The 24158-nt window shown below is 52.7% G+C and overlaps 1 protein-coding gene across 1 annotated transcript; it reads left to right on the plus strand.

Moving 5' to 3' along the window:
• The first annotated feature begins 76 nt into the window (after positions 1–76).
• Positions 77–23902, plus strand: OAF (out at first homolog). The gene is made up of 4 exons (XM_074976959.1): positions 77–367; positions 19257–19391; positions 20021–20201; positions 21613–23902. The coding sequence occupies exons 1-4, from the start codon at positions 140–142 to the stop codon at positions 21885–21887; spliced, it is 819 nt and encodes a 272-aa protein (XP_074833060.1). The 5' UTR covers positions 77–139; the 3' UTR covers positions 21888–23902.
• Positions 23903–24158: the final 256 nt, after the last annotated feature.

A 24158-nucleotide genomic window follows, 5' to 3' on the forward strand; every position in this document is an offset into this window, starting at 1 on the left:
GGGGCGCGGGGGGATCCCGGCGCGAGGGGCGCCGGGGGGGCGCCTGGGGGTGAGGGGTGCGGGGGGAACTCGGGGTAAGGGGCGGGGGCGCGGGGCCGGGGGTACTCAGCCGTCGCCCCTCTGGCTCCTGCCGCCGGGGATGCGCGCTCCGGGCTGCGGGCTCCCCGCGCTGCTGCTGCTGCTGCTCCGGCTGCTCCCCGCCTGGGCCGGCCCCGGGGCGCTGTCCGAGCTGCGGGTGCGGGTGCGGCTGCCCGATGGGCAGGTGACGGAAGAGACCCTGCAGGCGGACAGCGGCGCCGACTGCATCAGCCTGGAGCTGCGCAAGGGGGACGGCACCTTCATCACCCTCACCGCTGACTTCCGACAGGTCCGGGGCAGGGGCCCGGGGGGGAGGGCAGAGGGGCTTGGAGCCCCTTAGAAGTGGGAGGGACCGAGGTCGGGGGCCAGAGGGGCTCAGAGTCCCGCAGTGGGGGGAGGGACCCGGAATGGGGGTGCTGGGGGGCAGGGATCTGGCATGGGGGGACAGGGGCTCTGAGCCCCACAGTGAGGGGAGGGACCCGGAATGGGGGTGCTGGGGGACAGGGATCTGGCATGGGGGGACAGGGGCTCTGAGCCCCACAGTGAGGGGAGGGACCCAGAATGGGGGTGCTGGGGGACAGGGATCTGGCATGGGGGGACAGGGGCTCTGAGCCCCACAGTGAGGGGAGGGACCCAGAATGGGGGTGCTGGGGGACAGGGATCTGGCATGGGGGGACAGGGGCTCTGAGCCCCACAGTGGGGGGAGGGACCCGGGATGCGGGTGCCAGGGGGCAGGGATCTGGTGGCGGGGACAGGCGCTTGGAGCTCAAAAGTCGGGGGGGGATGAGCATGCGGGGAGGAAGGGACCCAGGATGGGGAAATTAGGGGGGCTGGACCCCCACAAAATGGGGGAGGTACCAGCGATGGGTGGGGCCTGAGGAGCTCGGTTCCCCACGGAGGTGGGGGAGAACATGGGAGGTGGGAGGGGCTCAGCCTCTCCCCACTCCCAGAAGATGATGGATCAGGTCTGGAAGGCTGGCATGTGTCTTAAAACTCCCAGTTCCCAGCATCCAGGGCAGGTCCCTATGAGGAGGGATTTGGTGACCTCTGAGCTATTCTCCCAGCCGAGACCCTCCTGGACTGGTGAATGTGAGCTGATGCCCTCCTTGCAGGTGGAGGCTGTGCATGGACCTTTTCCCCTCTGTGAGGCTGAGACCAGGGATTTGTTTCTCCCTTCTGCTCTAAGCCAGAGCTTGGGACAAATACCTCCCAACACACCCCTGCTGAGGCTGTCCCCTCCTTTGCACTAGCCCAGGAATGGAGAAGGGCAAAGGTCTCACTGGCAGACAGGCCTCTCTCGTGTGACCACTGCATCGTCTGCTGCCTCCCAGGGGATCTGACCCATGGACTGTCCCTTTTCCCCCAGCACCCACAAACAGAGGCTGGAACCTAGGTTTCCTGCAGCAGACAATGCCCCCATCCCATTGGCCCGTGAGAACATCAGGCTTCGAATGGTCCACCCACTTCTCCTCTCCCCAGCTCTGCCCAGAGGAGCTGTGGGATAATCCAAGGTTTATTTTGTTTATCTGGCCTCCTGCAGCCTTCGCCAGCAGGGATGGAGCAGATCAAAGGGCTCCAGCCTGGGAACGCTGGACACATCTCGTGGGAGACACGAGCGCATCAGGCTAAGCTAAGCGGGTCTGTGTTTACAGACTCTCAGGCAGGGCTCTGCTTTAGGTGGGGGAGGCTGAGTGGGATGGTATTTGTGTGGAAGCGCCTGCCTGCTCTGTAACAAGTTTTGTGCCAGGCAAGGTCCCAGAGTGTCTGGGAGAATGTGAATGGGCCTCTGTAGGGTGGAGGTGGGTGATAACACTCAGCAGTCCTACTGCCCTCCTTATTTGTAGATTTCAGTGTGCTTTGACAGGCAGGTCAAAGTCATCCCCTCACTTTGTAGCTGGGGGAAACTGAGGCAGAACAGCAGCCAAGTGGAACTTAGCACTCCTGTTGCCTGAGCCAATGCCTTATCTCTCCCAGAATCTGTCTTATCTCTGGGTGATATTTTAATGTGTGGGTGGCAGTTACCTGTGTTTGGGAGCGATGGCAGCACCCCTGCCTCTGGGGGTACTTCAGGCAGCAGGATGGGATCCCTTCTGCTTTTCAGAGAGGGCAATGTGGTTCTGTTTCAGTAGAATACAGCCTGCCTTATGTGTTTGTGGGCTGGGTTGTCCCTGGGTGAAACAGCAGGTTAGGGTGTCTCCATCCTCCTGTGGAATTAGAAACTGCTTGTCCATCTCCCTGTGGAATGGATTCATGGATCTGTGGGGAGTGCTGAGGGACTAGCCAGTGAGTGGGGCAAGGTAGTGCTCTTTGGGAATTGCAGCTCAGACACCCTCCCCACCAGTTTTCCCACTAATCTTTTCCAGCCACGTGCAGAATAAATTTTATGTGCACTGATGCACGTGAGAATGTGCACCACCAGTAGAAACTAAATACCCAGCTGTGGGCACCCTGCTCATTAGCTGGGTGGCATTTGACTCTCCCCTGAGTGGTTGCACAGCTCAGAAGGAACGCTGCTGTGTACTACCCCATCCCTCTTAGTAGAAGAGGGAATCTATGCAGGGGAGCTGCCACTCTCTGTAAGGTGAAGCATGAAAACCCACCGCTCATTGCTGGAGAAGGGAGAGTCTGTGCTGGATGGACTTCTCTAGAGGCTGTGGCGAGCGTGGGTGAATGACTTGGATTTTCCATTACACTACGGTGCACCAGAAACAGCTTTCCTGTTTTGTGTAATAATCAGCTGGGGTGGCCACTTTTGTTGTGTCCCAGCCCCTACTTCAGTGTTGTTTACTCTGATTTCAAGTGAAAGGAAGCTAAAAACCTAACATGTAAATGGGCATTACACCCAGGCCTGCTGAGACTCTGGAACCACATGTTGCTCTTTAAGGACATCTTTGTAACTCCTGACACTATAATTGCAAAGTAAAAAAATCTTCAAGATTATTTTTTATAAATGGTGAATGTCTAAAAGCCCAAAAATGAACAACTCGTATCTGCATAGCAAACGATGTGCGATCTCAAAACATTGGATAACTCCCCCTAGCGTTCTCCAGAGAGAAAGAAGGTTTGGGAATGAAAGTCAGGAAGACGGTGGTACAAACACACGTGTAAAGTGTGAGGAAATAGAAGATGTAAAAAGTTTGTGAACGTTTGGCAGTAAACATGTATCACAAAACAAATTATTGTGTGTGCGCCGTTCTTAAGGCAAGGGTTACAAAAAGTAGGGTTTGACGTTATTTATCGAGGACCATCTTGTATTCGCATGCAATGCAGCTCTTGAATTCTTATGTTTTTTACTGAATTAGAAAAAAGGCTCATCTTGCTATTTTGATTGCTGAGCCCTGACTTCAGGGAAATTTCTCTGTTCTGGGAGGCTTCCCACCCTCCAGCTCTATTGGCTTTGCTCTCCCACTGCACAACTTTTCCAACATAGCAAGGGGTCCTGTGGCACCTTAGCAATTAACACATTTATTAAGTCCTGAGATTACAAAGAGAGATGTCCAAATTTGATTTCGTTTACAAATTTGACACCTTTAACCTTGTCTTGAATAGAGATCTCAACTGTTGGCTGCATTTCAAGGGCAATTCCCCCAACTTTGATATTCACCCCTTCACACATGTAGCTGATCGAAAGGTCCTTTAGCCTCCAAGTACTGGGGAGGGGCAGACGCAGGGGAGGTGCCCCAGGGATAGTCAAACCCTCCAGTAGTGAAGAAGGGTGGCAATACCACAGCATGCCATTGTCGCTTCCGCATTGCTCTGGCAGCAGCACTGCCATTCAAGCTGGGTGGCCACGCAGTGGAGTCTGGTTACTGATGGCTCAGTTCTGCAAGCAGCAAAGCATAAGCAAGGGTGGCAATAACTTACCATGCCATCTGTACCTCCGTACTGCTAGGATTCAGATCAGCTCGGCCAGATCAGCATTCAGAGTTGGGCTCTCAGCCAGCACTGCTTCCACCTGCCCGGCTCTGAAGGCAACACCACGACCACCAGCAGCACAGAAGTAAGTGTAACAGTACTGCAACCACTCACTCCTACCATAACCTTACAATCCCAGCACAACTCCTTTTTAAGTCAGGGCCCCTACTATTGGCAACACCATGCAATTTCAGATTTCAGTAGCTGAAATCATAAAACTGATCATTTTTAACATCCTGTGATCATGTAATTGACCAAAATGGACTGTGAATTTGGTTGAGCCCTTACCTATGGGAGCTCTGGGCAGCACTTGTCAAAGCGCTGATGAAGCTGTTTGTTCTGGCATCCTTCCTCAGCCCTTTGTCTCCCCATCAGATTTGCACTTGAGACGTCTGCAAATCTGAAACCTGCAAGAAAACCTCTCCATATGTTCAAAATGTTCCAGGGACAGTTCTGGATTTGACATCAGGTCAGATCTAGCACATAATTTAAAAAAAAAAAAGTTTCACTTGAGTGGGATGAAAGGAAAAAATTCAGACAGACATAACAACCTGAGGAACAGAAGTTACAGTGCCACAAATGATGTTGGGAGTGAGATGTCTGCCTACTCAGGATCCCCTCGGGATCTCTTGGCCTTTCACAGGCACTACCCCATTTAACTCTGTTCTGCTTTGGTGCTCTGCTCCATGGCCTTTCACAATTTTGCCTGTCTGGCGAGAAGCATGGGGGTTGTCACCCTCTGGAAATGCAGATAGTGTTTGTTGAGCTGGGTTTTTCCATGCTGGCTTTTCACACAAATGGATTTTCCAGTTTCCTGGCTTGTGCTGAGGCATATTGCTGCTCTCCCCCATCCCTAGGCTGTTTGTGGAAACCTGTAGGCTGTGCAATCAAGAGGAGGGAGTTCTCAATAGTTAGGGTACCAGCCTGGAACCTGGGGGACCTGGCTGTGCCCCAGATTCTGTGTGCCTCAGCTCTCCCTCCGTAAAATGGGCATACCTCCTGATCAAGATTGCTGGGCACATGGATACCATGCTAATGGAAAGCCCTTTAAATATCTAAGTATCATATGTAGAATAATCTCATGGGTACAATGTGAACTTGATCCTTCTGAGCTTTGAAAACTAGATTGGCCCTGTCCATTGTATTGGCAGGAACAAGCCGGTATGGTCCTGGGGGACGTGACTGCACAAGCTGTTGGTATTGGCTGTGATAGGACAATCAACAAGAAAATCAACAACCTCTTTCCCTGTGTCACTGGTGTGACATTCACCCCAGTGCAGAGGGGTTCAATGCACTACTTACTTGCCTTGTCTTGAGTCTGGGCATGGAATTACAGTGGTGCTTGCCTGGCGCCTCTTCATGAAGAGGATTGTGCGGAATTGAAACTGAAAGTATTTTGTAAATCCAACTGACTTTGCCCCACTTCTGCGTACTTCTTGTTCTTCAGTAATCTTGCCAAATGAAACCCATGATCCAGTTCCCACCCAGTGTGACTCTTTGCCACACCAGCACCCAGGGAAACATCCCCAGTACTACCCTGCTGCCAACCCCCATTGCAAGGCACATCAGGGACCTGAACAGTTATAGCTGGAGACTGTGCTGTGAAGCAGTCTGTAGGCAGCAGTGAGTTAGAGAAACCCTCACGCTGCTCTAACATACTGGGGATTTACTGGCCATTGGAGCAGCACAGCATCTGAGAGGTAAACACCTGGCGTTCAGGTACGCTTTCTGAGTATGATTAATTTCATGTTCTGATTCTCCAAGGCAGCAGGCTCTGGCTGTAGAGTGCATCTCATAACATAAGGATTCCGATCCTGGTTCTGCCAGTGAGTTGGTAGGTGACTGTCACCAAGTCACTTCACCTCTCTGTTTCTCAAGCTGTAAAAAGGGAGCAATACCATGTTGCCCACGGTTCTGTAAGTGCTATAAGGCCTGAGTGTGTGTTGTCATTTATTACCAGGCGCCAGTCCCTAATATGTCCGGGTTTTTAGCACTGAAGAATTGCTGAAGTAACAATAAACATCTCTCTTCATTCCCTTTTTGAAGGAACAAAACATTTCTATTTCTATTTCATGACTGGCTGGTATTTAAAAAATCCTGAGTGTTGAGTCTAAACTACTTGGCAACATCGCGACAGAAGAGGTTGAGTTTCACACTGCAGCCTGGGAATGAGGTGGGTGGCAAACACTGCAGCCAGCACAAAGATGCAGGTAATTGATTATCCTTATTGTTACTGGCATACTAGTGAGTGGTCAGGCACATGGCGAAGGCAGGCTATTTTTAACCCTTGAGGTGCCAGGAGCTTCATGGTTGCCAACAGGCTGCTGCTGTTGTATTCAAGACAAGTAAATAACAAGAACCAAGAAAAAAAATTAGTGCCGGAGTGGTGCCTAATTTGATATGCTTCTGGCACTTAGCAGAAGCCAGGTGCCTACAGTGGGAAACTTAACATTCTATCAGTGCTGTTTGCAGTGGATACTTGGTATTGTCTGGTGGGATAAAATAATGCTGGTGTATTACAAGGAGTGGCCACCCAACTGTAGCGAGAGTGGTTCAAGAAAGAAGGCTTGAGTGATTTGGGCATGTCGTACAGACATCAGGAAAAATAAAAACCATGTTCCCACACAAGCCCTTGAGTTGATACCCTGTGGCGGAAGAGGGGAAAGACAACGACAAAAAACCCTTTGAGAAAAATTCTGCTGTCGTGGAAGCAGACTACACTGGTGCAAGAACTGTGGCACTAGGAAGATGGATTGTCTGCTGTCACAAGTGTTTGCTGTCAACTAGTGTTGGCACTGTGATAGTATCTTAAGTCCATCGCCACATCCGGGCTCCTTTGTGCCAGGCGCTGTACAAACATGGAGCAGATGACAGCCGATGCCCCCAAAAGTTTATGGATTTAATTTGGAAATTCACTCTTCCTGAATTCTCCCCACCCCCTGGGGTATCTAGAATAGCCGAACTAATGCTGATAACGTTATGAATGGGACACTAAACCACTATGCTTCCAGGCGTAAGCTGACATCTGACTTTTGGAGGTGAGGCTGAAACTAATGTAGAGGGGCATGGGGGCAGTTTATCCTTCATCTGCTGCTACAGGGTTCTTGCACCTTCCTCTGAAGCAGCTAGAGCTTGGGTCCGTGGGTCTAATCCAGAATGGTGATTGCTTTATTTCCCCAGGAAACCTGTCACCTGTAGCCAGGTGTCAAATCTGAGGGATATAAGGTCGTCAGATGGCTAAGATTATGGAAGAGATGGCTCCTTTCTTTGAGGTGTGCCTGCTCCCTGGTTTATGTGTGTACAGCTGTGACTGGCAGGTATAGTCAGGGATGCTGGAATGATTTTTATAGTGAAGCAAGTGAAATATATTGCACTAAAGCAAAGACCCTTGTACATGATGCAAGCCAAGTATTTTGGTTTCTGCACAGAAATCTCTGCAGTCAGAGCCTTAGAGGTAGGATTTTCAACAGCTGAACCCAAGTTTCAGAGCAGTGCTTTTCCAGCGTTTCCTTTTCAAAGGCTTCCTAACAGTGCACTAAGACTCCGTCATAGAAGAAACGACTCCAATTCCCTGCAAGTAACTGTGAGATAAGAGGAGGCTTTTTAACTCCCTCCATAGGAGGGATGGAGCAACTGGGGAGTTGTAACCAGGCTGAGTAGAAATCACGATTCAAGTTCTGTACAGGTCTCTCTCTGTGATGTTAAACCTGAGAGTTCACTGCTGCATTCTTAACGTATGCACGCAAGGGATTTGCTATGGGGGCTGCAGGGGGGAGCAGTTTACGAGAATTCTGAGTGGTGGTCATCCTGTGGGGTAGCGCTGGAGTCCGAAAACCCTGTATTTTAACTGAGCTGATCATGTGAGCAGCCTGACACAATTGTAGGTCTTCATCTGATACTGTGTGTCTGGTGAACGGAACACAGGACTGGCCGGGCACAGCTCCCAGGTTCTAGGTCCACCTCTGCCTCTGATTCACTGCCTGGCCATCGGCCGCAGCATTGGGTATTGGTTGCTTTTTAGGTTTCTGGTGGGAGACGTTTAGAGCTTGAATGTTTTTTTGCCTCCAGAGGTGCTGAGCATCCACAGCTCCCTTTGATTTGCCCTTTGGGCATTCAGGAATCGGCACAATCAGACCTGTTATTGCAGCAATGGGCAACCAAGACTAGCGAGCGGGCTGCATGAGTGGCCTGCCTTCATCTCGGTGAGCCACAAGTTTGAAATCCAGAGGTGGGCAACTTGCGGCCCATTGGGGTTCCACTTACAGCTTGTGCAGCCTCTCTCTGTCCTCACTCCTCCACCTCTCTCACACAATAGGGCACTGGAGCCCCACACGTACTCCTCCCACTATCTCCCAGCACTTTCAGAGCACCCTGGATTGGCCGAGTTGCGGTCAGTCCCAATGCAGCCAACAGCTGATTCTGCTTTTTCATTTAATCTGTCATAAATACTTACCCGGAACCTGTTACACTGGTGTGTCACCATCTCACAGCCCTGGCTGTATTTAGCCTCACAACCCTGCTGTGAGGCAAAGCAGTGCTATTCTCTCTGGGCTTGTCTACACTTGCCCCCAACTTCGCAGGGGGCACGGTAATCAGGGTGATGGGAGATTACTAATGAAGTGCTGCGCTGAATATGCACCATTTTATTAGGCTGATTCCACACACACCCCCACCTCTGCGGCAACTTCAAAGTGTCAAACACTACACGCATGCTGGCACTTCAAAGTTTGGCACTTAGCAGTTGCCGTGGGAGGGAGGAGGGTGTGGGAATTAGGCTAATGAAGTGCTGCATATTCCCTGCAGCACTTTATTAGTAATCTCCCATCTCCTGATGATCATGCCCCCTTCAAAGTTGGGGGCAAGTGTAGACCCAGCCTCTATGTCATAGATGGGTAACTGAGGCATGGTTTCCTCCGTGTGACCTTCGGCAAGTCCTTACTCTCTTCTGGGATGAGCCTCAAAATTTTCCTCTCCTCTTAGAAGATGGTCCCCGTTGGAGAGGGATGAAGCCAGTTTGGAGAGCAAGGTGAAAGAATGAGGAGGGAATAAATGGAAGACAAGAGAGCATCTCCCAACCAGATGGCCTCTCATGGGATGTCCTCTCCTCTAGTTCAGTGACTTCAGGAGTGTCTCGTCATGGCCATCTGTGGCAGCTCTTTCCCTCTGGTGTTAACAGTCACTCCATCACTGGGATAGTTTCTTGTCTGTAGCTCGGCTCTCTGGCCTCGTCGCAGTATTAAAGTCCACCTGTTTAGGGCTACAAAGCTTCACAACCAAGGAACTCCTGAACCTTGTATCAGGTCTTCAGCCCCTGACTCTGATCCGGTGACCGCCACATCCGTTGGGCTCTGAATTATCCACACCTTATATCAGGGGGCTTGAGGCCACCTTATGAGTGGCTGGTAGAGGAATCCAGCCCTCCCTCTTCTCTAATTTCCAGAATCCTGTAACCGGCAGCCAAAGTCTGCAGAGTCCTACCCCTGGCTCCAGTTTCCCTGGTCTTCTTCCTACCCTACCTCCTCAGGTTTCCTTCCTACAGCTTCTCTGTGGTGGCCCTTCTTTCAGAGTGAGCCTCCCTGGACTTATTCTCCCCCTCGGTTTCCACCCCACAACTTCTCTGCTCCCCGAGAGCGATTGCAGACCCTGTTCGTGCCTTTGTCTGAAACAAACTTCCTCTCTTTATCATAACCAGCCTGCTCCTGCTTAGCGGGATTTCATCATCAGTTGAGCGTGGCTGTCCCGCCAGGTGCAGCCAGGTAGCTTAACTGGCCTCACAGGCCCATATTAACCCATTCCGGGCCTTTGTGTGGGGTGTACACCCCATCATACGATGCAAGTGTGGGCCTCAGAGACCCAGACTACTTCACCTTTCTCATTGGGCACAAGGTCTTCCTCCCAGAGCCAGGATGCGATGAAGGCATAGTGGTTAGGAGGAACTCAGGAACTGCCTGTTCTTGCACTCAGCCAACCTGGGTGTAGCCAAAAATGTAAACAAAGGTAGTAACTGTATGAACTAACTGCACCTCAGTTTAGACACAAGGGTCAGAGATGGGGGTTGTCAGCTCCTCCACTGAAAGGGTTAACATGGAGAGTCCTTGAGATAAAGTTTCTGGGAAGGTTCAGGTGCCCTGTTGCAACTTGTTCCCATACCGGGAAGTTTTACAGAAATCCCCAGCTGGTAGCTGTGCACTGGGTTTACTTGGCCAGGAACACGCTCAGCACTGAGTCATCTCCCTGCTCTGGCAGAACCAGCAACGAGGGGGCTGGGGTTGCAGCCCAGGAAGGGCCTGCCTGCACGAGATGAGCCTTCCTGATACATTTTCATGACAGATTCTTGGTGGGGGCAAACCTGGATTTCGCCTCAGCCTCACCATGGAGTGAAGGCGTTGTGGAAGGGCTGAACGAGTCGGGGATGTGGGAAGACAGAGAGGGGAGCTGCTGGGAGAGCGGAGGAAACAGGGGAACAGAGTCCTCCCTCCTTCTCCAGCAGGGGTGTTCTCTGTAGGTAGGCATGAGCCTGCTGGGGTTATAAGCGCGCGGAAGATTGTCCTACAGCCAGGCTGCGATGTCGCTGAATCCACAGCAGGAGTCCATTGACTTCTTGGGCCTCGGCTTTGGCCCCGTGCCGTAAATTCGCATTCCAGGTGGGGAAGCAGCGATGGAGCAATGCTGGGGCGGTTTCTGCTGTCTCTCTCCAAGCTGGCAGCATTCCCCAGCAGGCCAGCTCGACTGATGGCAGCGGCAGTGCAGGCAGTGGCACAGGCAGGGCCGCAGTGCAATTTCCAGGAGGCGCCCTGATGGCCATGGTAGCAATGGCGGTTGCCTCAGTTGAGAAGGAGATCCATAGTTGAGTGTCGTCCGTTCGCGCTCCCCAGGGTCACAGGGAGATCTCAAGGAGAAGATGGTATGGTCGAGGGTCTGGGGAGCAGGAGCAATTACCCATCAGCACGCTGCATTTCTGTAACGCTGAAGAGCTTGCAGAAGTTTTCCCCAGTGTCCACTATTGAGGTGTGTTTTCACCCAGGGCTCTGCTGACTTTTCTCTGCCCCTTTTGGCCAACATCCCACCTCATCTGGGGGGCCCAGAGCAGAGCACTGTGCCCTTGCAGCATTGCCCAGGGCCCAGCAAAGTCTGCCACCAGCCCTGGCGCCACTTTCTGTGCTAGGCTGGAGACATGTTCTGTGGCCTTGCTCTGAGGAGGGAGGTCCCAGGCAGTGACTCCAGCTGGGCTTAGGACCCAGCATGTGTCCTCATGGGGGTCTGTCTGTTTGCAGCTGGGGTCAAGCCAGCCCATGTAGACAGACTCACATGAGAGGGGGCTCAAGCTAGCCACTAACACTACCAGTGCAAACGCTGCAGCTCAGGCCCACCCGATCCCCTGGGTCTAAGCTGGGGTGGGCAAACGGAGCATCCATTGAAGCCCCAGCATCTGTGCTGCTGCTGTTAATCCCCACACTCCAGGCCAGCTGGCGTGAGTCTGTCTGCCCAGGCTGGGAGGCTCACCCCAGCTGGAATGTCACTGTGTCCCAGCCGCCTTAATTCCCTTAGCCACCTCTCTGCTCTGGAGAGTGCGCAGGTCTCCCTGCTGGCTCACTCTGAAGCAGCAGGGCTGATGGCTGCCGCAGTCCCTGGGCAAGGTGGGCGGGGGCCCCGGCTCCATGTCCTGGAAGGGCAGGGCCCGGGGCAAGTCAGCTGTCGATGCTGTCCCCCGCCTCCCCTCACAGCTGCGTGCAACGACAGAGCAGCCCTGCCACGGCACTGCAAAGGAGGCTGGAGCTCCAGCAGCCACCCCTGCTCGATGGCTCTGAGGAAGTTGGCCACCAATGCAGCGCCGACAGGGTAGCGCAAGGCCTCATTCTGGACTTGGAGACTTTTGGGGTGGGAGTTGGATGACAGGGCGAGGAGGCCCAGGGCCGTTGTCCCGCTGCCTCTGAAACTGTGAAGCCGTAGGTGGGTGGGACGTGAGTTACTCAGATCGAGGTCTGACCTCTTTGTTACCGTAGCATCCAGAGGGGCAGGCTAAGCCCTTTCTGATTCCCTTGGTGGGGCACTGTGAGAAGGAAGGGCTGATGAAAGAGCGCTGGGCCCTCTCCTAGCCTAGCATGTAGAGTTCACAGGAGGAAGCGGGACCGTTCTGAAAGGGGACTAATGCAGGTTGGCAGGGGCGGGAGGTGCAGGGAAGTGTGGTGCCTCCTGGGCAATACAATGGAAGAGGCGGTTAGTCCATGAAGAGCCTCTGATATCCTGCCTGCATCTGCTCCCCCCCATTAGTGTGATCTTCTTTCCCCTTGCCCTCCTCCTCCCAATCTCTCTCCACCCTCTCATCCCCTTCTTCCCTATTTCTCTTCCTCCTCCTCCTTTCTTTGCTGCAGGATCTTCCTGGCCCTTCTGCTCTTTCGGTCTTTCTTTCTCCACTTTTCTCTGCTTCACCTCTAGCTTGTGTCCCATGATTAGCCCTTTTTGATGAAGATGTTTGTAGCCATCCGGACAAGAGGCCCTCCGTCTCTCCTGGCTCCAGCCGCATGGAGAGTACGGTTTATAAATCACCAAGCACGCACAGACGGGTGGATAAATATTTGGATTGGCTCACCAGCAGGGCTGGGTCACACACTGTCTGATGCGATGGGAACAAGCTGAGTGGGGGCGGGGGGGGCAATGTCTTGAAGATGTGCACAAATAAAGATGAAATAGGAGCAGGAGAGGAGCCAGGAGTGGGTATGAGGAGGGGGCCAGCAAAACGGGATGAGACAGGGTCTGAGGGGGCTGGGGCTCTGGCAGTTTGTGGCTCTCACTCCCCTGCAGGCTGCAAATGTACCTGGTATTCCAGACAGACCTCTGGAGAAAGTTGTGTCCCCGTGGGTCAAACCAGCATGGATTTACCCCCAGGCATTTTGTTGGAACCTGATATGCTGACTAGATTCATACAGATTCCAGGCCTACAGGTTTAAGTGTGAGCTCACATTTCTCTTCCCCTCTTCCTGGGCATTGCAGAGGTGTAAGATGGTTCACACCACTGATTAAATTCCATGCTATGGGGTCAGGGGACATCGCACCTGCTGCTACCAATCCCAAACCTGCTTCTCCGTTTTGGCCAGGTGCGCAGCCTGCCAGGGGTCTTGTTAGAATCTGGGACCATCAGTGCTAAAATTGTGAGCTTCATCCACTTCTGCCTGAGCTTACTCCCAGAAGAAGCAGTAATAGACACAGGGACCAGTCACTAAACAGACAAAGACTTGGATAAATTCTTCAGCTGCTCTATGTCAACCTTAAACTCACCTCCAACCTGGGAATTTAGTTTATTTCCTAATCCCTTGCCCACAGGCGGCCCAACTTTCAGAATTCATAGGCAAAAAATGTGTCTGTCCTTCAGCCTTGAGTCTTATTTTTCACAAGGAAAATAAAAGGCAATATTGGTTTGTTTGGGACTGGAGGGATTTTCGTTTTTATTTGCTGAAGTCTCACTTGGCCTTGCATGTCGTGGGAGATCAAAGCGGAAGAACTCAAATCAAAACCACTTGGCCTAAATTTAGAGACTTCTCAGTGAATCTGGGCTGTACCACTGGGGCCAGGTTTAGGCAAGATCCTTCTCCTTAGAGTAACTGAAGAACAGAATGCAATTTTTCCCCACCAACTTTGTGCACATTTCATCCTTTTTTTAATTCTTGGTTAAAATGTGACATTTTGACTGTTTGCCTCTGCTCTGTTCCCCCCAGTTGTCCTGCTTCCTCCACACCCTCAGGCTTGTAATTCCAGATCACAGAAAAGATCATCACTCTGACTTTTATTTTGGAAAAGACACTTTCAAGTCTTGCTCCGGAAGACCCAAAAGACAACAACAGCCTCTAGTTCTGAGCAAGGCCTTTGAGGCTAGTGTGAGTCATTTCAGGGGTGTCCCTTGAGTGTGGTGGGTGGCTAGTCAAGCCCATGGACTGAAGGCTATGATAAAAAATGATCAAGTGTGTGAACAAACTGGATTCTTTTTCTTTTTAATACTCTCTGTTTCCTGCTTCTCTTGTTGAGTTTCCATTAAATAAATACACTGAGCACAATGTTTGCTCCGGCCTGTGGAAGGGAGCCACATCTCAAGCTGCAGCTGTTCTTTTAGCTGTCCAGATGTGCCTTGAATTCTGCATCCCTTTGTTCTCAGTGCGTGGGAGAGGAGACAGTGAGTAAGTTGCAGAATGTAGGAACTGGTCCAGATGGGAGTCCCAGAGAGGACATTGCTCAGACCTTTGGGAAGGCAAAGTCTGATTCATGCTATGGATGAAAGGAGGTCTCACCCCAAACCTAGTGAGCCAAGTAACAGTATTTCCCCATTGATCCTAAGGGAGAGGTCTTCTCAGCAGCTTGGCGTGCCTGTTCCTGGCCAATGTGGCATCTGCACACTCACCGATGGAGGTTGCTCTAACCGCTGTGTCCTTGGGTAGATTCCAGAGGAAGTGAACGGTATTTTGTTCTTCTGCAAAGGAAATGCTGGCTCTGTGACATAGCAGTTCATTTTGTAAGTGAGTTATGCTCTGGACCCACGGTAACAGGTTAACATCCAGGACACACAGAATCAGATGCAGCAGAGAAAACCGAAAGGCAAGCTTTCCAGGCCAGCCTGCCACCCGCTGCCTGCCAATGAGCCTCCATCTCAGTGCAGGAGAACCTCCTTTGTTCAGCATCTTTGACTTGCTGCTGAAGTGCCCTGTGTGAGTGTGCATTTGGTTTCTTTTGTGACTTGGGTTTTTTTGTTGTTATTGTTTGTTTGTTTGTTTTTTTGTTGTTGATGTTTTTGTTTTTTTGTGATAGACTCATAGAACGCTAGAGCTGGAAGGAACCTCCAGCAGCCATCGAGTCCAGTCCCCTGCACTCATGGCAGGGCCAAGCTCCATCGAGATCATCCCTGACAGAGGTTTGTCCATGCAGACCACTGGTGGGCAGCCTGCGGCCTAAGGATTGCCTGCAGCCCACTGGGGCACGACTGACAGATCCCCTGGCTGCCCCCCTCCCGCACACGCCTTTTGCACACTGGGGCACCAGAGCCTGCACTTCCTATACCCCCCTCTCTCTCCTAGCACTTTTGGAGGAGCTGCAAATCGCCTGATTCATGTGATGTCCCCACGCCTTCCCCTCCCCGGCAAGCTGGAATGCCACGAATCAGCTGGTTTGCGGTGTTCCAGCTGTGGGGTTGGTAGGGAGGAGAGGGTGTAAAGTGTCTCAGGAGAGACACATGCTCCAGAAGTGCTCAGGGGAGGAGCAGGTAAGTGCAGGGCTCAAGTGTCCTGGTGTGCGAGAGGCGTGGGGGGGCCGTACGTGGGTTGTGGCCACTCGTGTGGCCCATTTGTGGTTCCCCATTCCTGATCGAGAACACCCTCAACAGGTGTTACTCTAACCAGCTCTTAGAAATCTCCAGTGATGGAGATTCCCCAACCTCCTTCGGCCGTTTATTCCAGTGCTTCACCACCCTGCCGAGACGTTTTTTCCATCCCCTAGGGCCTGGACTCTGATCGCTTCATGCAACGTCAAGGGGACGGAGAGTAACCTACTGTTGGTTGACAGCTTGTGGCTGAGTTGAGGACCTGTGCTGCAACCACACCCATGATATTTTTAGTTCTTACCAGCTGCCCCCATAGGGCTATGATTACAACTCAGAGAGCAGCTTGGAGGATGGGACAGCAAAGGGGTAAATTGCCCCGGGGGTCTGTCAGTACAAGAGGACCTGTGCCTCCCAGCCACAGCAACTGCCATTGCAACAGCTCTGAGCATCACTGAGGGCTTGGGGCAAGGCACGGTGGTCTGGGTGGCACTGGAGGCTGGCTGCTCCCAGCCCTGCCCCAACTGTCAGAGGCTCCTCCCCTTCACAGTGTGTGGGGTGGCCTCCTGCCCCTGCCAGGTTGCCGGGATAATTTTTAGAGTAGGGGTGCTGAGAGCTGTTGAAGCCAACTGGAAACCACTTCAAAGCAGGGGGTGCTGCAGCACCCCCCCGCACTCCTAGTTCCATCACCTGTGCCCTCCCTTGACCAGGGGCCTAGTGAGGCTGTCCATCCCACTGCATGTTGCAGCCAGTCCCTTCTGCAGTAACAGCCTGGAGCCAGTGAATGGCGGTGGAGAAGGGATCTTTCAACTGGCTTTGCTGACAGGTGCATTAGTCTGTACCGCAGGGTTCATGTATCCCAGGGCTAATTCCAGGTGTCTTCTGGAGGCTCCAAAGCCACTGGGAGATTAAGTGTCAAAGTCCGCACCTTGCCGGTGCTCGTTGATGGCACAGCTCCACTGCAGCAACACTGCCACGGATCCTCCCCCGTCTGCAGCTGCCTCCAGGGCAAGCCCCAAGGATTCCTCACAGGACAGATGATGGACCATGTGCCGCCAGGGTCCTTTCTCCAGCCTGCCCACCTCTGCCCCTTCCATAGGTAGGGCCCACATAAAGGAAAACATCTCTTCAGATTTGAGGGAGTAGAAGAGCTGTGGACAATGCAACAAAACAATCAGAGCGCTCCTTCTCCTCATGCTTCTCCTCCTCCATAGGCTCTCCGGTTTGGGATGATCTTGGCCTTTATTTTTTAATCTCAAGGTTAAATTTCACTCTTGCCCAAGTGCAAGTCTACAGCAGCTGCACTGAAATTGATGGCTTTATTCTGGATTGGCCGTGATTCAAACAGGAGTCGAATCCTCACTTTCCCTTGTTTGATTTCAAGATGATTGCAAACCAGAGAGATGAGGACTGCAGAGATTGGGAACATGTGAGCCATGCTGCCCTGGCTGGACAGAATAGGAAACCTATGGAGCTGTCTTTGATTTGCCCTCCAAACGGGCAAAAGTTCTGTGGCAATCATAAGGCAATGAACACGTTGCACCTTCGATAAAGAACACTGCCAGCTCGTGAAGCTTGCCTGTCAGCCTATATTTGGAGCCTGGGGCAGTTACCTGGGTTTCTGTCCCTATTGCCACTTGTGTGGTTTGACTGGCAATGATGGTTTGTGACCCACAGGTTGGGTACAGGCTGAAGAAGCCTGTTTAATTTGCATACTGCATTTTGATTGGATGATGTGTCGTAAAGTCTCTGTGAGTTTTGTACTACATTTAAAGTAACAGCATCGGAAATGTGTCTCAGCCTGGACGCTGGTGTTGAGTTGGCTGGTTCTTTTTGTCTGTTTGTTTTTGTTATGCTTTAAGAATTCCATTCCTCTGGCTGTGAAACAATTCCCATCCCAGGGGTCAAACATGACTTTTCAATTTAATCCTTCCTCACAGTGAGATTTTTTTCCCCACCCACCATCTTGTCTTGTCTTCATTCATGACCAAATAATCATTGTTGCCTAACGGAGGTTCACATCAGTTGCTGTAATTAATGAACACTGCTGGAATGGCAGATTTGGAGGGTCATGGAGTCTGTTGAAATGGTTCCCCTTTGCTGATGCTGCCGAGATGTGACCATCACCCCTCATGGGTCTCTGGTGATGTCCCCAGAAGTGCTGAGTCGGCCGCTTTCTCATGAGCCATTTGTACCATAGTAACATCAGTTCCATTACACATGCATCCAGCAGTTCTGCTTTCCACTTTTCTCTGGATGACTCAGGATCCGTCTCCCTCTACTTCCTCCCCAGAGGGAACCTCTCAGTCTGCCCCACACTGCTAGCCACAGTCTTTCCCTCAGCTTGCCCCACTTAGTCTCTTCTGCAGTGGGGTATCCCATGCACTGGTAGTCAGAAGCCAGCATTCTCTGTAAGCCGGACACTTGTGGGGACCGCTCTGAAGATGCCACCCAGCTGATTATTAGAGCACCCACGGCTAAGTTGTTTCTTCTGGTGGTGCACATTCCCACATGCCTCAGTGCACAAAAAATTATTCCACACACGGGCGGAAAAGATTAGAGGGACCACTGAAACAAACCCTATTCAGTAGGGTGCACTGTCACATGGGATGAAGGTGGAGGAGGTACTTGTCTGGACCGTAGGAAGTGAAGCACCCTTTCCCAGCAGATATGGGTGGTATATAGGGGTGCAGAGAAGGATATTGAGGATGAACTGTGAGCAGTTATAGGTGGGAAATGGGGTGTCCTCCCTGGTGGTTCAGGTCTGAGGTGTAGCAGTGGGGTGTCAAGGATGAGATGATCCTTGCAGAGATGGGAGGAATGAGGTGCCCCAACCCTGCAGACATGGGGCGCTCTGTGCACAACCCTGGGGTATATTGAATCCTCCTGGTCTCTCTTCCTTTCGCCTGGGGTCTGTCCCTTCATTCCTCTGTTGTCTCTTACTCACTTCCTTCTGGTCACACTCCACTAGCTGCTGGCAAGACAAGCTGCGTGTCAGTAACAGGAAGGAGTATGAATCCCACTGTTCACTCCCTCAGTAACGCTCCATGGGGGAGGAAGGGGTGGGAGGGGAGAAGGGAAATCTGTAATCTCTTGCCACCTCACTGACATTTTCTTTACAGGCCTGGAAGGAGAAGCAGCTGCAGGCCTTTTCCTGCAGGGAGCCATTGCTTGCCTGTAACCCTCTCCTTCCTGCCCAGGCCACTGCTGGCTCTCCAAGTCAAAGCCACACTGCTGCAGACAGCAATGGGTCAGGCCCCCTTCGGAATAGCATCCTCTCCTGGAAGGAGATGGATCCGTCTGCAGAGCTTTCAGGGTTTAAGGGCAAAAACACAGCATGCTGGACCCAACCCAAACAGGAAAGCCTGGGGCACATTGATTTGTAGGAGCAGCTGGCAATGCTAAAGACAGTGTCCCACTTGGTCTGGAAAAGGTTATAGCATGAGATAGGTGTACAAGTAACACACTTGACTGGGGGCTCAGTTTGCCCCTGGTGGCAGTTGAGCCATTGTGGCTGATAAACCGACTGCCTTGGCTGCACATTTTCAAGCCAGTTCAATTTCCTGCACTACTGGGTGGGTTGTCAGTAGCGGAGATTGAACCTGTGGCCTCTGAAGCTGAAGGTGTGAGCTGCCATTGCCAGAAGCAAGGGCTGCAACAGGTTCATGGGCCTCTGTCTCTCTGTGGCCCAGCCTGACTGGTTGCACGTGATGGGGTGGTTCAGGGAGCGGGGCCCGTTTCTGTCTGTTCCTCCTGCATGTAGCATGAGGGATGTTCTGACAGATGTGCAATGAAAGGAGGAAAAGGAATGGTTGGTTGGGCCCATCTCTCCTTGTCTGAGGCAGAGGACACCTTCCAGGACCTTCTCTGCTCACAGAGCTCTGAACTCCCCCTCACCAGCCCTGCAGGGTTCCAGCCATGGGACACTGGTGAAGCTTTACGGGCTTTTTTTTTTTTCTGTCAGGAGGTGAAGATTTTCCGTGCCCTGATCCTGGGGGAGCTGGAGAGGGGCCAAAGCCAGTTCCAAGCACTCTGCTTTGTCACACGGCTTCATCGCAACGAGATCATCCCCAGCGAGTCCATGGCCAAGCTACGGCAGGTAAGGGGCAGCCCCACAGGATGGCCTGATGCCTCTCCATGTGATCCCTGCTCTCTTGGGGCTCTGTGTTCACCTGTAGGGACGAAGTCCCCTAACCTGGTCAAGTGGTCCCAATTTAGTATCTGCAGATCAGTGACCCAGTCATCAGCCACCACTTCCCAGTGCCTGCCCCAACCAACGTCTGCCTTGAACCTGGGTTAGTGCCGTCCCCATGCCGCTGGGTGCCTGAGGGTGGGGAAGGAGAGCAGGAGTGGCTTCTCCAAGTCAAAGCACGCAGCAATGGGTCCGGCCCTCTTCAGAACAACACCCTCTCCTGGAAGCAGATGGATCCCCATGGAGAGCATGCTGGGCCCAACCAAAACAGGAAAGCCTGGTGCACACCTGTCTAAGACCCCCGACCCAGAGACACACGCAAGCACCATGCAGGCCCAGGTCTGTCGTCACTTGGAGGTCAGCAGGGAATCCCAGGCCAAGACAGTCCAGCTGCAAGCCTACTTCTCAAGTAGACCTATCATCGTGATGTCCCCAAAGGGCTAATTTGGGGCGGAGGGAGGAGAGGACCAGGCAGACAGCACCTGTTACCTATAATGCAGCAGAAATTAGATTTGCTGTAACTTTCTCCTTGCCAGAAAAACCCCAATATGGTGCGGCAGGCAGAGGAGGTGCGTGGGCTGGAACATCTCAGCATGGACGTAGCTGTCAACTTCAGCAAAGGGGCCCAGCTGAGCCCCCACATTCACAACATCTGCTCAGAAGCCAAAGAGGCTATTTACACCCGAGAAGAAGATGTTAAATTTTGGCTGGAAAAAGGTAAGAATCTCCTTTCGCCCTGGTCGCACTAGCGCTCAAACTGCAAGCAGGTCCGCAAGGCACTGCAGTCTCTTTCCCTTGCATTGCTGGTGGATAATCCAATTCACAGGGACCCCCTTGGGGAGTATTGGTGTGCACAGACCTTTCTCCTATGCATGCTGGAGGATAACTGAGTGCACACCAGTCCCTTGCAGAGGGTCTGGAGTTGGGGGAGGACAATACACATCTGTTTTTCACATGCTACTTTTCTAATAAAGCCAAGGGGAGCAGGTTATTTTCTGGGGCTCATATCTCCCGAACGTGAGACCCTTTTTCCCTCATGACCCCACCACGTTCAACATCCCAGAGTTGCCTGGGCATGAGAGGAGAATTCGACAAGTGACTTGTTCAGTCCTTGGCTGAGGTCACAAGCCGAGTGCAGGAAGAGCAATTAATGCGAACTGAAGTGGTGGCTTCTATAATATGGACACCAACAGGAGCTGGGCTGGGCCCCCATCAAACTCGTTTCATAGAGGTGATTCCAGAATAGCCATCTGACTTCTGTAGCTTTCAGGCATCTCTATCTGGGCCAGATCTGATATGGGGTCCTAGAGGGGAGATGACCAATAGCTGGGATGGGCAATAGTTTTTGACGGGATTAAGTGGTCAAGGGCTGCACTTTTCTGTAGAGGGGTTACGGGGTCTGGGATAGATGCTGGGTGCAGAAAGGAGTTCAGGGTGGCAGACTGGGGTGCAGGAGAGGGTGTGGGGTCTGAGTGTTTGGGTGAGGGGGGGTTATGACCTTGATGGGGTGTTCGGGTGCCTAGTCTGGGATGAGGTATGGGTGCAAGAGAGGATTCTGGGGGAGGGATGTAAGAGGAGGTTCAGGTCTGGGAGGGATCTGGGGTGTGGGAGAGGGTGGGATGCCAGAGCTAAACAGCTCCTGGACATCAGCACTCTCAGGCAGGCTTCTCTGCCTGCCTGCAGCTCCAAACCACTCAAAGCAGCTGTCTGTCCCAGGTAGCGCTGGGCTGCAGGGGGAGGGCTTTGCATGCCGTCCCTGTCCCCAGCAAAATCTCTCAACTCCAATTGGCCATTTTCCAGCCAATAGGTTCTGAGAGATTTTCCTGGGGGCGGGGATAGTGCACAGACCCCACCCTCTGCATGCGGTGCAGAGAGAGACGGGGAGCAGTGCGCTGCTTTGAGCAGTGCTTCTGCATGCCACAAGGGCCAGATTAAAAGGCTTGGTGGGCTGGATCGAGCCCACGAGCCATATCTTGCCCACCCCTGGCCTATTACTTATTCCCAGTCCCCCAAAGCACATAACCTGGCTGCGTCTGTACGGGCCAGTCCCCTAATGATACTCCTCCGCCCCACCACAGTAGGCGGCGGCATCCTACCCTGGGCGTGCCTTTCTCCTTTCCTCCCACAGGGGTGGACGGCTCCATGTTCGAGGTCCTGCCCCAGTCCACCGACCTGCCCGACTTGCAGCCCTGCAAGCTGTGCTCGGACCACTGGAAGCCCTGCATCTGCAGCTACTCACTGAGCATCGAGTGGTACCCGTGCATGCTCAAGTACTGCAAGAGCCGCGACGCCAGCGGCAAGGTCTCCTCCTACAAGTGTGGCATCCGCAGCTGTCAGAAGGGCTACAGGTTTGACTATTACGTGCCGCAGAAGCAGCTGTGCCTGTGGGATGAGGAGACCTAGCAGGCTCTGGCAAGACCTCTTCAAGCATCTCTTCTGCCTCCCGCTGTCCTTCCATGATGCTCTGGGTGGAGCTGGCTCCCCAAGGGGGAGAGAGGGGCCTTGGAGATTCCTAGCACCATGAGAGCTTTTCATGCCTCTTTCCTTCCTTTGTTCCTTGGCCCGCTCGTGCTGCCTCACAGTGTGAGAACTGGCTCAGCCGCCATGCGTTAGGAGTGTCCTGCCCAGCTCCATGGGTGTCACTCCCCTAGGGCAGTGGGGGACCAGACAGAAGCGATGGCGGGGAGGAATGTTTGTGGCAGCCAGGGGTGCATTTTGAGCCAGCTCATTTCCCAGCTCTGGGGAGGAGATGGACTAGATGGGACATCAGGGCCAGTATGGAGCTTTGTCATTTTAACTGGAGCCTTTCAGCCAGCAAAATGTGACCTGGGAAGTTGTCTTAAAAAAAAACAAGCAAACATGGCTGTGGGGGGCAGCCCTGACCCCTTCCCTGCCACCTCGATCTTCCAGCAACCCCATAGCAGCATTTGCCACCAGATGGTTTGTGGGGTCACTTCCAAGCAAAGCCCACAAATCAAGAGCCCTGCTGGGGTTATACTGCCCCATTGGATGTTGCCTCCTCTCCTTGGAGGAGCACTGGGTAGCAGGGTGTCCATGAACCTCATCTCAGCCCCTGAAAGTCTCATAACCCGTCCCTGCTGGGGGTTAGGCTCCTGCGTCCACTCACTTCCCGTTAAGAAAGACACATCCACGCATTTCTACCCGCCCCTACAAGACTGCGATTGTACCTGAGAGAGAAGATCCCAGGCTGGGTTTGACACCTCGCTGTGTGAGAGGCGGTGCTGGGCTACTGGAGACAGAAGAAGATGGAGAAACTCTTGGACCCTGTTCCCGTCTCCGTTGCTGCCCCACCACTGTGTGAGCTTGGGGCAAATCACGCCACAGCCGTGCCTTTGTTTGCCTCTCTGTAAGAGAGAGGAGGACGATGGACCAGCTTCTGTGCAAAGTGCTTGGAGATCTGCAGCGGACAGGCACTCCCTGATCTCTGAGTCTTCTCCTCTGTTCTGCTTTCCCTAGGACTGAGCGGGAGAGAATAACAGTGGTAAGGCAAGAACACATGCGAACGAGAGTAGCTGCAATTTTAACTCCAACCCCTCCAGCGCTGCACACTCCACCAGGTGCCTTTTTGCCTAAAAGCCAGGCATTTCAAAGATTAAAAAAAAAAAGCTGCCCGAGATTTTTTTTTTTTTTTTGAATTTGCTCACAGAACTATTTTTGTATCAATTTCGTCACGGGAAAGGGATTTAAAAAAATACTGTCACCTGAAGTAAAACCAAAACAATGGAAACTTGAAAAGATTTTTGAAGCAAATTATTTATGACGTGTGAGAGAGACATGAATTTTTAGAGAGATTTCTAGCATCAACTGTCTCCATAACTTGCTCTCAGCCTGCTTCTCTCGCCTGGTTCCTTTGGATTAAGGGCTGCATCCTTAAAATGAAAATCCGGTAGCACCAAAGCTGGAATTAGAGACCATTTCCATTGGTCAATAGTCTCTTCCAGGCAGGGCCATCCCGAGCAATGCTTGTGCCCTTGACCACCCCACACCTGTACTGCCCCTGTGGGGGAGGACAGCTGCAGGGACAGAAGCTGAGGGCACAGGAGCTCTGCAGGCCGGAGGATGCTGGAGGAGCAATGGATGACCGTGGCTGGCCAGGGAATGGGGCTGGTAGCTGAGCTGGTGCTGAGCCCACGGGTGGGGATGCTGGCCGGGTGTGGGGCTGGCCACTGGGGCCCATATGCAGCATGCAGCTGCTAGGGCACCACGAAATTCCAGACAATTGGAAGCTCCAATTTTCACGGTGTCCTACGCAGCTGTATAGTTTGCACAGTGGTGGAGACGGCCCAGGATTCAGGGAGACCTGGTGTGATGATGCGAGGCAGCTGTCCAGGAGCTAGAGAGGAACCCCAGGGTCTGCCCAGGGTTCCCTTGCCTCAGTAAAGTATCCTTTTTAGTCATTATGGCTGAGTCCTGTCTGTCGTCGACGCTGCTCTGTGCAGAGTGCAGGTTCTGGCTTAACAGACTTTTCCCATCACAGAGCACCTCAGTCCCAGTCACATGACTGGTGCAGGGAGAAGTATGGGCTGCCGCTTCCTGCTGAAGGAAGGCCGCCTGAGAGTCTTCTCAGAGAGGCTGAGGCCGTCTGGCACTTGGAGGGGCAAATCACTTTGTGTGTCTGTTCCTGTCCCTCCCCATCTTCCTCCCCAGGCCGTC

The sequence above is a fragment of the Carettochelys insculpta genome, chromosome 25 (genome assembly GCF_033958435.1).
Source record: "Carettochelys insculpta isolate YL-2023 chromosome 25, ASM3395843v1, whole genome shotgun sequence".
NCBI classification, from domain to species: domain Eukaryota; kingdom Metazoa; phylum Chordata; order Testudines; family Carettochelyidae; genus Carettochelys; species Carettochelys insculpta.

Coding starts and splice junctions, on each gene's coding strand:
- OAF (XM_074976959.1), top strand. CDS start 140: ATGCGCGCTCCGGGCTGCGGGCTCCCCGCGCTGCTGCTGCTGCTGCTC. Junction 19,392..20,020: donor CCATGGCCAAGCTACGGCAG/GTAAGGGGCAGC, acceptor TCTCCTTGCCAG/AAAAACCCCAATATGGTGCG. Junction 20,202..21,612: donor TAAATTTTGGCTGGAAAAAG/GTAAGAATCTCC, acceptor TTCCTCCCACAG/GGGTGGACGGCTCCATGTTC.